At 41.6% G+C, this 12,355-nt stretch overlaps 1 protein-coding gene across 1 annotated transcript in view; it reads left to right on the plus strand.

Moving 5' to 3' along the window:
* The window catches only part of dock1 (dedicator of cytokinesis 1), a 162,132-nt gene that overhangs the window by 135,033 nt on the left and 14,744 nt on the right, over positions 1-12,355 (plus strand). Inside the window, exons 38-44 of the mRNA XM_034119288.1 lie at positions 492-611; positions 1,902-1,991; positions 2,079-2,183; positions 7,330-7,471; positions 7,905-7,986; positions 9,799-9,883; positions 11,332-11,418. Coding sequence (XP_033975179.1) covers positions 492-611; positions 1,902-1,991; positions 2,079-2,183; positions 7,330-7,471; positions 7,905-7,986; positions 9,799-9,883; positions 11,332-11,418 — 711 coding nt within the window. The remainder of the gene's footprint in view (positions 1-491; positions 612-1,901; positions 1,992-2,078; positions 2,184-7,329; positions 7,472-7,904; positions 7,987-9,798; positions 9,884-11,331; positions 11,419-12,355) is intronic.

The raw sequence follows: 12,355 nt of genomic DNA on the forward strand, positions 1-12,355 counted from the left end.
TCATTAAGCCAAACAAAATCATAATAAACATTTTAAAGTAAAACCATATTGTTCCAGCTAATATAACCAACAAAGCACAATCCATAGCTTTGAGTAATTAAGTAATACTACACCAACCAAATTCCTTTTATCTAGTTCACTTTGCTAAACATATGTCCTGTGTTTCAGAGATGATCTCCATTACCTTTCCTAAAGCTGCTAACAAACCTATAGGATGACTTTTGGGTTGTAGGAATACATAATTTCCTACAACAGCAAGTGTTATCCACAGAAAGCCATGTATTGCACCGATGCTCTCTGAGCCATTCAATATGTATCGACGCATGTTTCATTGCCCATGTCTCAAGTTTCCATCTTGCCCTGTCAGTTATACATCAGTCGGAGCCATTTGCATCGGCTATAAATCACGATCGATTCCCTGTCACATGTTCCCCTTTTGCTCCGTATTGTATTGCACATCGTTGACCCCAATGCTAACTTGTCCTCTGCAGTGGTCCGACGAGCAGTGTGCAGCCCACCTGACCCAGAGAGACGGCTACCATGCCGCCACTCAAGGACAGCTTAAGGACCAGCTCTACCAGCAGATTATCAATTACTTCGACAAGGGCAAGGTAAAACACAAGCATTCATTCTCCGACACACACACAGACGCACACTCACAAAGAAGCAGAAGGGTGGTTATAATCATGATAAATCCTGGACTCTGAGGATGCTATTTTTGGTCGCTGTCATCTCTGTTAAATACCTTTTTCTGGCAAGAGAAGAAGAGCAGCTGAATAGAAGTTTCGTATTCCTTTCCGGGGATTCTCAATAATCCTCTTCTTTCAGCTGATGCTCTTATGGACGAAGGCGCGTATCAGACACCACACATGCATTAATATGGCTCTTTTGTGTTGTCTCCTACGTTTTCATAAAACCTTATTTCCTGCTGTTTTCACCCGCTTTATATTTTTTTCTCCATGCTACTTCAGTGAGGTACTTGAATATCATCTCAGTATGATGCCATCCCATTGGGACGTGCATAGCATGCCATGTATAACATTGGATAGAACACATGTTCTAATGGCGTAGGCCCTGGTCACTGTACTATTCCCGCCACACTCTTCATATTTTCTTCCAGTGGAGAAAAATGTGTTTGAACCGGTAAGCTGAGCCTGGAATGGGTCTACAGGGCTGCAGCCAGAGCTTCTCAGAGATGATGTCCCTAGGCATGTGTCAGCAGTGCTGGGGGGCAGCCGCCACTCTGCAGCAAACTGTCTCTCAGCAGGATATTGCCAACAAATTGACAAGAGTTGGCTAAACATGCACACACAAACACAGCAGAGCAATCAGGAAGTGTTACAGTGGCTGCAATAATACACCAACACTCCAGGGGGGTGCTCAGTTTTCTGAGAGTGTCATCGAAGTCATCCAGAAAGCAGACCCAGATGGTGATGCCACCGCCACTCTCGCTGATGGCAGCCTGATCTGAGTAGCAGTCTGGACTCAGTCCATCCCAGTCTGGCCCAGATCAGTTCAGCCCCAATCTAGTCCATCAGAAAGCCACTTGGAAGCCTTTCAACATGTTTGAGTGGCTCATATCTATCTGTGACACCACTCTACCGCATTGGATGAGTGTCGAGGGGAAATGCAGCACTATGAAAAATTGCTCCCCCCCCCCCCCCCCCCCTAAGAGGATGGCATATTAGTTTTAGTGTTTCAGATGAAAAAATGTGATGTAAAAAATCTTGACATTAAAAAAAAAACACATTTATGTATTTTCAAAGGGCTTGTTTTGAATGTTATTTCCTGGGAGAGTTAATTTAAATTCAACTGGCTGAAAAGGGAATGCTTAATCTCAGCTTGAATATTGATAATTACTTAAGTTACTAACTGTCTCTGTTTGTTTATGTGCCCAATAGATGTGGGAGGAGGCAATCATTTTGGGAAAGGAACTGGCTGAGCAGTACGAGAATGAAATGTTTGACTTTGAGCAGCTCAGTGCATCTTTGGTAAGTAATAATGATATTTGTTCACAGGATCACCTATGAGCAGCATATTTTCCTAACACTGAAGCTCCCCTTTGTGTATCTCAACAGCGAAAGCAGGCCCAGTTCTACGAGAACATAGTGAAAGTCATCCGGCCAAAACCAGACTACTTTGCCGTTGGCTATTATGGCCAAGGATTCCCCTCCTTCCTACGCGTGAGTACTCACATCGACATACCTCCCCCGCAACTCTCAGCACTCCGCACATGGCTAATAACACAGCGTGGGTGAGCCACTTGTCAAAAGAGATGATCAATAGGTTTCCCAGTGCTTGCTTAGTTCTCATCCTCAGTTGCAGTTTGAATCACACGTTCTCGCTCCCAAAGGAGGGTGGTTGTTTTGGCGGGATGCACTTGATAAGCATCCCACCTGATCTAATCCTCACTAACAGTTCACTCACAGGAAGCACACTGTGAATCATAAACAGCTGTTGCATGGGTGGGCTATATAGAAGATCAAGAATATTGTGCTGGACGGATGACCGAGAGTGAGGGAAAAGTGTGAAAATAAAACCATGAATGTAAACAATGTCTTTCATTCTCACAGCTCTCCCTTATATCTATCTGAGTGTTTACAGCATGAATCACATCACTGCAGGAGATTGCCTATAATGACCACAAGAAAAAGCCCAATCTTTGTTTGTCTGATCAAAAGGCTGATCACACTGCCTTTAATTCCATCACCTGAACATCCTTTTTTCTCCAAACCGTGAGCGTGGCCTGCATCACAAGTCCCCTCACCCCCTGCACAACAACACCATGGACCCAATACTAAGTGAAAGGAAGTGAAACGGTCACATTGTAAATTGCTTTTGGAGGCTGCTGAATCATGCATTATAATCTCACAACATTCAGATCTAATCTTGTTTAGATAGTTGGAGCTCCTTACAAGTGGAAGCCATCTTCATTTCTAAATTGACCGCAATTAGTTGGCCATTAATCATCATGAATACGAACACTTAAACGGAATAATCACTCTGAAGTCTATTCAGAACCCCTACAAAGTATACTTGGCTGCTAAACCTGAACTGATGTGTGCTTCCCCTCCAAATGTCCTGGCTGGCTCTGTGCCAATCTGATCACAGCTTATCACAAGTTTAGTATTTGTTTAACAGCCGTTTGATATCTCCTCACCGGCCGTATTCAGTGTCTGAGGAGCTACTGTTTGCATATCGGACGCTCCTTTGCTATCTGTCTGTGAAGGGTGTCCTGCTCTGTCCACACATCAGTTTTTATTCAAACACAAAATATAATTGTGGAAAAAAAGTGGCAGTGCTGAGGAATTGCTTGCTCTGAACATGTTTCTTGTTACAGCTGTTTTCAGGCTGTCATCTGGTGATGAAGTACTTTTTTCTCACAAGCAAGACACTATAGTCTTTACTGAACCTCACTGTTTCTTGTGCTCATACATATAACACGCATATAAAATCACCTATTCAGTTTTGTTGGGATGCCTCAGTCAGAAAATGTCAACAAGACATCAGACAGGAAGGGCTTTTAAAGAGACAAGTGCTCAAACAAGGCTTTTTATTCAGAGGGTGAATACAGGAATATTCAGACCGACAATATGGGAAAATCAACATGTTTATTGAACATTTTATCATGTAAATGTGATCCAGTAGAGACCCAGACAGCATGCTTGAACTGGAAATTATCATAATATGTGACCTTTTAAAGTGCAGTTTCAAGCACTGTGATCCTCTGTTCATACCATTTTCATTCTATTACGAACAACAACCATTCCACAAGGGTCTTTTACGATCTCCATGCATCCCCTCCTAACCTCTTTCATCTATCAGGGCAGGAACTCCATTACAGGCAGGGCAAGCTGCACTGGCCTAATCTAACAGGCTGCTTAGAGAGCTTTCAAAGGACAGCTTTGAGTTCTCTTTTCTCTACTTTTATTTATTTTGAATGTAGTTTAACCTCACCTGAATTACCCCGGGCAAGGATATCCAAATACAGGGTGTCCGCGGGGTCTTAAAAAGTATTAATAGTTGATAAATCAATTTAGCGAAAATGAAGGCTATCAAAAAGTATTTAACGGCATTTTCCAAGGTATTACATTTTGTAGCTTGTTTTCAATAAGTATATAAATTGTCCAAAGAGGTTGTATTCTACAGTTTGCCTGAATGTAATCATTGCGTAGGTGTGTAGTGTGATTCTGTGTAGTTTATTTATGGCATCCCGTTGGATTTGACGTCATCTGAACAGGACATCGCACGCTCACTGACTGATAGCACGCGAAGCTCCGTTTACTCCGGTTGTTAAACAACATCGTTATGGGGAAATGCAAGTTTGCGTCCAAATGGTTAGAAGATAAGGAGGAAGGACAATCAATACTGTATATAGTAAATGTGAGGTAAAGTGTGTCGCCAATGTAACCGGTTAAATCTCGAAGTGGCGATGAGGTCTTCAAATGTATGGAAAGGGTCTTAAAAAAGGTCTTAACAGGTATTACATTTGACTTCAGGGTTCCTGCATATACCCTGAAATAGGAATCTGAAAATAATTGACCATTCATTGTTTTGTCTTTGTTCCTTATGCTACAGTAAGGTATCGTACAAGCTGGTCTTAAATATGTATCTATATTATGAATAAAGCATATCACATTTGATCCTAATGAGATTGAGTCACATCCATAATAGCTATTACATTGCTGTGAGGGCTCTGAGTCTGCACTCCCTGTTGATATATTTAATAATTATGTTGAAAGATTTCCGCGTGAGTACAAAGGGAAGTGTTCCAGTGTGGGTTACTTATCAAGATAAATATAGTTCGGAGGGCTTTTGTTTCACACCCCATAGTGCTGTTTATGTTGCTGCATCGCAGTGTCCTCCGGGAGAAGTCAATTATGTGAGAAAATCAATACTCTGATAAAGGAATTTTGTATCCTCCCCCTTTAGAATTGATTTTATGCAAGAGTGCTTGATTCCGCTGCTTATGATTTATTAGTTGTTAATGTGGTTAGACACAAGGGTACTATGCTATATATCATGTAATTTGTTCAGATCTGAAGACGCAAGTAAGCCATTGATCCCAGTTTTCTTCTTTTTTATGTAGTTCTGTGTTTCTTTCCATTGGCGCGTTTATTTAGAGACGGTTAAAGTATTCCAAAAATGTTGTAAAGACGTAATTTTAACCTTGAAACTCACAGTCCATTGTCAGAAAGCTTTTAGAATGACTGTTTATTTTACCGTTTAGAAACCTTGAAGTTATTCTCAGAATTCCAAAGACTCTACAATTGTTTCTCTCTGTTTGCATCCAGTCTGCGTATTTCTCCACCACTCCCTTCTTTTCCTATCAATGCCAAACTTCACCTAATCCCTGCACTGAGTTTCCTGTGAGCACTCCGCTTAAAGAGCAGTTGAGGGTGTGTGAAAGTTGGTTTGAAATATGTATCCTAACACAGCCCATTCAGAGACACTCGGATATGAGCTGTCATGTTCTATCATTCAAAATGTTCCTCAGACAGACCCCTGAGCACTCTCAGGGAGATGAAGGAACGTTCCAGCCTCATACATTTTTAGGAGCACTGTGTGCACTCTTCTTGTATAACTTATCTATGTTTTCGGCGAAAACAAAATGACCTTTATCTCAGCCTCTGTGCCTGTTCAAAATGATGTGATTCTACAGTGGATTGATGGGAATATCAATACATTTTGTAGTTTTCCAGGAAATGTTGTCTGCCAAGCGGGTGAGGGAATATGGTTCAATTGAACTTTATAACATTGCAACAATATAAGCTGGTGCTGCTTTGTCATCTAACTATATGGAATCGCCTTTCAACCCACCGGCTAAGGAAATAATTGAGCATGAATTAGTGTGTCGATGACAGTGATTTTCTTTGCCAGAAATAGCCAGTGTAGGTGTGAGGACAGGGGCGGACTGGGACTACAAATCAGCCTGGGACTCTCGACCGGCCCACTTCGGTAAATCATCAACGGGGGGGGGGGGGGGGTGGGTGTGCTAGTGAGTTATCCGAGCGGCCCACATCGTCCGACCGGCCCACTTCAGTACCGGCCCATCGGGATTCGTCCCGAACGTCCCGATGGCCAGTCCCGCCCCTGTGTGAGGATAATAATAACAACGATAATCTTGATACCTGGATTACTGCACATCTGACCAGAATGCACCACAACATAATCCACATCTCCTGTTCCCTTATGAATCATTTCATTTCATTTCATTTCAAACCTTTATTTATCCAGGTTGTATCCCATTGAGATCATTGATCTCTTTTTCAAGGGAGACCTGCTCATAATAAGCATACAATATACAGTGAAGGAAAGCAAATTAGCTGAACACAATGAAATGTAAATGATAAAAAGAAAAGCTTGCAGTTGTTTCAGAAAAATGCAGCAGTGTATTGTCAGACTCATTAAACAGATTCTCCTGCGGCTCTAGAGGAAGGATTCTGGAAATAAACTAGCTTTGGTCAACTTATCTGTCAAAGCTAATTTAAAAATGGCCCATGGCTATTTCATGGCTGCAATTCCTTTAATTAATTTGGGAATTGCGAGGTGTGCTGTGCATGAGTAAAGGTTGCTCAGTGTGAGCTATTGTGCAGTGAAGGTTTGTGAAAGAAAGAAGGAAATGTAAAAAATGGCTCAGCTATTCTCCTTAGGTTATATCCATAGGAGATTAAGCAGCTGATATGGGAAGATGGCACTTCTTCAGTTGCCAAGACTTTACATCACATATTAGAAAATGGCAAGATGTAGGAACCATTACAGTGAGTTGAAGGCATCTTCATCTGCTCTGTAGTAAGCAGCAGCCATTAGTGGAAGGGCCCCGAGCTAAATGGTAGCCCCCATTTGCAGTTGTTCAGTTTGCTAAAACAGAAGTCCTCCCCAAGCAAGCCCACTCACCAAACTCAGCTGGGATTGACTTGTCACTGAATTGGTGCCAAGAAATTTCCGTCACCCTCATTTCCAAGTATTTAATATGGAGATTATGATAATGCATTTTAACCCAGCCACAGTACCGGGCCAAGTAGATTTACGAATCAAAGCCACTCTCATCCATGTAGCTTTATGTTAATATTACGGTTTTCTCACTGTCCCACGTCTGTCCTGACTGCCATCATTGTATGAATGTTAGCTATTGGATCTTATCTCGTGTGAAACGCTCTATAAACTGACCCTGTGTGTTGTCAGTGATGCCATATTCATAAAATGAGCACAAACTACCTTACAGTATGTCCACATAAAGTGTGAATAATATCCACTGCTTCTTGCATTATTTGGTAAATGCCTTCATGTCATGTCCAAGTTCTCACTGTTTTCTTTGTTGTGCTTCAGAACAAAATGTTCATCTACCGTGGCAAAGAGTACGAGCGCAGAGAGGACTTCGAAGCTCGTCTTCTCACACAGTTCCCCAACGCAGAGAAGATGAAGACAACCACACCGCCCAGCGAGGACACAAAGTGTTCCTCTCTACAATGTATCCTCAGCATGCGCCCCTTCATTCACTTTTTTCAATAGCAGGAAATACTTTTTGTTGACTTTTATCACTTGTTTTTTTACGTCATTCAGTGCAGCCATATTGCTGCCTGTACACCAGACGAAAGGAAATGTGTTTTTTTGGCCACAAATTCAAAATGCTTACCAACAGAGTATTTTTAAAGCCGGGAGACATGGTTTTAATCAATATTAATACTATAAATAAAACATACTTTAATTGCCTTTTACTGTTATGTAGTAAAATGCTTCACAAGTATAAAAGAAAGACTTGATTGATTTATTTAGTACGTTTTTGAATTACATCATTTATTTGGATAGTAGTCTTATAGTGATAGTGTATTATGACCCGGTTCTAATTGATGTATTCCAACTATTTTTGAGTTTCATTTATTCCCTTGATGTTTCTGCTGAAGACATCCAGTGTTTCACGGTTAAACCCATCCTCGACCTGCCTGCCAAGTTCCAAAACAAACCCGTCTCTGAACAAATTGTGAGGTAAGCAGAATATCTTACAATTACAGAGTGTGTTCCTCAAAGTCACACGGCATGCATTTCAACACAGCGAGCCCAATGTACTATCCCCAGTCACTCACAAACAATTTAGAGAGCTTGTGATGACATGCAAATGTGAACTAGCAAATCTTTTTAGTGCGCAGTGTCGAGGGCCGCTGTGGTGAAGCGATTAAATCTCAATGTAAATGCGTGTCTGTGTAGAACAAACAGCGGTTGACCTTCTTGTTGTTTTAGTGGTTATTAACTTCCGCCAGCCATCTGCTATTAGTCACCGGGCCAAGTACAACACTGGTTCTCTGACATCATTAATACCTTTGTGTCGTGCGGCGGGGCCACGGCAAACAGCGGGGCCCCCTGCACTCTCTCTTGTTTGTCCAATCTGTACGCCAGCCATGCACTGCGTCAGTCAGCTGTGCAAATTCATTTTGATATGCCAACCCAACGCATCAATGGACATAATTAAAATAAGACATTTATTTGGAGAACCTTTAGGCAAATATACCTGCCCACTGATCTTATCACAAGCCTGTGGCCTTATCCCCCCCCCTAGCCGCAGCAGCCTGTTGGCTTGTTTGCGAACTGTGTCTGATTGGAATATGTAACTCAGTTAATAGCCTAGATTAGACAGCGGTGTTTGGAGAGTGATAGAGGACTGTTCCACACCAAGTGTCCGTCCGTCTCTCTGTCCCTGCCAGCTAGGCTCTCTCTCTCTGTTTTCTCTCTTTACTCTCTCATCCAGTGCGAAGGATCAGCGATGCATAGCAATGAGACTGAGCTGTTTGAGCCATAGGGTCACAGCAGCAGGCCGAGCACCCCCCCTCCTGACCTTGCTTTGTTCAGACCAGCTACTGCATCATCTCTCAAGCCCGTCAATTAATGAATTGGGGCAGCACTGCCGATTTAAAGCTGCTTTAATAATCTGTTTATTAGAAGATTTTTTTTCTTGGTTAACATATTCTTTCAGCTAATTTGGGAGCGATTCTCATCATGTTCATTAACTATGTGTTGCCCTTTGTGACCAACGACAGAAAGGAACATGTGATTGCCGGTAGAATATAAGCAGCTCAAGACCTGAGCACAATTTCTCTTGAGTTTGAATGTCAAAAACTGTTCATTAGCATACATAAACAATGCTTTTAAAAAAACCTCAAACGCATCCCATCTGCACACGCTTATAACTGCTAAATGAAATGGGGAGCAGTTTTGAAATCACTCTGATTCCTTTCATATATTATTCATAATAGTTTGCGAATAAGCAAAGCATGCTCTCCGAAACATATGGCATTGTTTAAGTAATGCAATATGCTTAACATCTCTGTAGCTATTTCCCCAGAACAGTGTGAGTGTAGATTACTGTAGGCGATGCAGGCAGTTGAAAAATATGTAAAAAGAGCAAGCCATGTGTCTATGTGCGAGTCTGTGTATATGCCCAGACAGCTGCTCCCACAGCCACCATCCTTTTCCTAGTGTGAAAAGTCTATTAACATGATTTGGCAAAGTTCATCCCCGCTAGTCATGTGCCTCTGTCACGTAAGCTGCAGCTTCTTTTAATGTCTGACACATCGGACTCACCTCAGGTACTGCCAGTGACGAGTGTGACCCAAAAATGAATTTATTTGCCATGTAGAGGAGCCATGCCTCAGACAGCTAGTCAGAACCCAATGCTAAATACCACAGTTCCTGGGGGGGCTGTCCTGTGTTTGACCTGAAGCAAAGCAATCAACCTTTGAATCACGCCGTAGATTGCCCATAACAGTTTTAATTTACTCAGCCTCTGATTTTCTTCCTCCCCAGCTTCTACACAGTAAATGAAGTCCATAAATTCCAGTATTCCAGGCCAGTGAGGAAGGGGGAGAAGGACCCGGACAACGAGTTTGCGGTAATTGCTCTTTGTTTTTTCTAAAGGGTTTAATTAATTATTTGTTAACAAAAGAATCCGAATGAGCATAAGGTTTATGCTCTTTTAAATACATAAGTAATAATGAAATTCTAAAAACATGAAGGTTACTTGGTTTTAAACTATAACATCAGAAATGTAGTTACTTCAATCATTCACGGTAAATAAAAACAATAAACCACACAAACACGCAAATGGTCAATATATTTCACAGTGACTCAGTTCCACTAACAGGACAAAAAAGTTGCACATCTCCAAAATGATATAGTTATAAGTTAGGATAGTTACAATAGGCAAGATAATGATGTGCAATAATTGGACAGTCCTCCACGATGCTGAGATTCAGCAACTTTTGAATTGTGTCTGTTTTCATCAGATTTTCTTTATCTAGGTTTTCTTACTTCTATTTTGTGATGTTTAATAGGATGTTGCTGTATTATTGTTTTGGATTTATTTTTGATGATTTAACACATTGTTTGTTGTTTAACGAAGAACAAATCAATAGGGAAGTGGAATTCATTAAACAAGGTCAAACTGATTTGCAACCAGAAAATCTAGAAAAAATAAAATTGTTGACAGGAATTCAAATCTGGTTGCCTAGTGCAACTATTACTGAATGATGTGTTGTGCGCTCTTAATATCCATATTGCAAATGACAAGCTTGACAAATAAGACCCAATCAAACTTCCCTGTGTGTTTACCATGTCAGGATGCATTTAACTCATCTTTGACGTACTTTGAGTGACAGGACTCTCTGTCATGAGGTTTAAGTGATGGATATCTATAGCTTGACATATTGCATCCGTCAAACCTATTAAACATGTCAATAAACACACCTCTCTCTAAGGCAAGCTCTCAGCTCTGAAGCTCATGCTTTAAAAATGGGGGTAGTATTATTCATCCACTACATCAATAAATGGTAATACTCAGCTTCTTTGCTATATGTTTTTCTTTTTATCTAGTTCCAAGCCACATTTTTACAATCATCTCACACATGAATTTGAGAAACAAATGTTAGCAGCGGATGAATTGCGTTGGAGAAACGTGAAACTGCTTTATTACGCTTTATACCAGTTGTTTGGATTGCAGGAACCGTATCCACAGAAAATGACATGTTGTGTTTTAAGATGTAGAGTCATTATTTGATCTCCATCATGTGTTAGAGGAGATTACATCTAATCTAGTGAGTGAGCATTAATAAACTGCGTTCCAGACAGGGAGATGCACACCTCCATCCCCCCCGCTCCCCTATAATGGGATAAGATTGAACAACCATTACCTCATCTTACTCACATTCAAGCAGCAACAGTCTGAAAGCTTGCTTCAATGTTGTTTGGCACAAAAACATCAGCAAATGGATGTGCCCAAAGTGCCTTCAGTTGATTACTGCGCTGTGTTCTGATTTTGTGTCTTTGTCATTTTGTCAACAGAATATGTGGATCGAGAGGACCACGTACTCAACAGCATACAAACTTCCTGGCATCCTGCGCTGGTTTGAAGTCAAGTCAGTCTCCACAGTGAGTATGAACGGCCTGTGTGGCGGGCAGGCGTCCTAATCAGATAAGATCTGCAGCCCTGCACAGAGCCAATCGATATGATTTGTCCACTTAAGCTGTATAGACAGCCGTGTGGACGCAGGCATGCCGCGCCCTGGACTAACAACGGGGCACGTTCTCTCTCTGCCAGAGGGCCCACATTGATTCTGCAAGCACTCCTAAAAGACTGTTTCCACTGGAAATAGCAACACAGCACAAATACAACTTGGGGAGAGTTCACTCTCTGTTGATTTTCCTGTAATAGAAATACCTGGATTGCTGTATCGAAACCCGTTGATGAAAGGATGGTCTAACGGCTGCAACAAATGACTCTGAGTGTTTACTGGAGCACTTTGAGTTCACACAGTTCCCCTCCAACCCATGGAAACTGCATTCACATTTAATTATTTTAGCTCTGTAGTTTTGACTAATTAAAGTCTGATGTCCCCATTTTGGATCGGGATGATGTCTGGTGGAAGAGGGAGTGTGGAAATGAGTCCAGTGAGTTTGAGCCCAGTATCACTTAGATACAAATACACTACTTAGCCTGATTAGGGGCCTAAGTGTTATGCAATTACTCTTTATTTGGCGCTTTGATTAGTTACTCAGTTGTCTGTTCTGCTGAAGTAAAGGGCACTTTTCAAAGGTTATCTTAAGCCAACATGTTAAACTACAGTTTGCTCAGTCAGCATTAACAGTTGTCGAATAGCACCACATGACACACACACACACACACACCAGGCAGCCTGAACATTTAGCTCACTACAGTGGTCCTTCTCGTCGCTACAACCTAAGCACAATCCCCTACTTACTCCCAAATCCATTCTGTAAAGGGCTATTCTCCATTGCCACACTAATTCACAGCAGAGGCCTTTTCCTTCAGGCTGGGTTAGAGCAAACTGTCAGGAGCAGCTTGCCC

The sequence above is a fragment of the Trematomus bernacchii genome, unplaced genomic scaffold, assembly GCF_902827165.1.
Source record: "Trematomus bernacchii unplaced genomic scaffold, fTreBer1.1, whole genome shotgun sequence".
Taxonomy (NCBI): domain Eukaryota; kingdom Metazoa; phylum Chordata; class Actinopteri; order Perciformes; family Nototheniidae; genus Trematomus; species Trematomus bernacchii.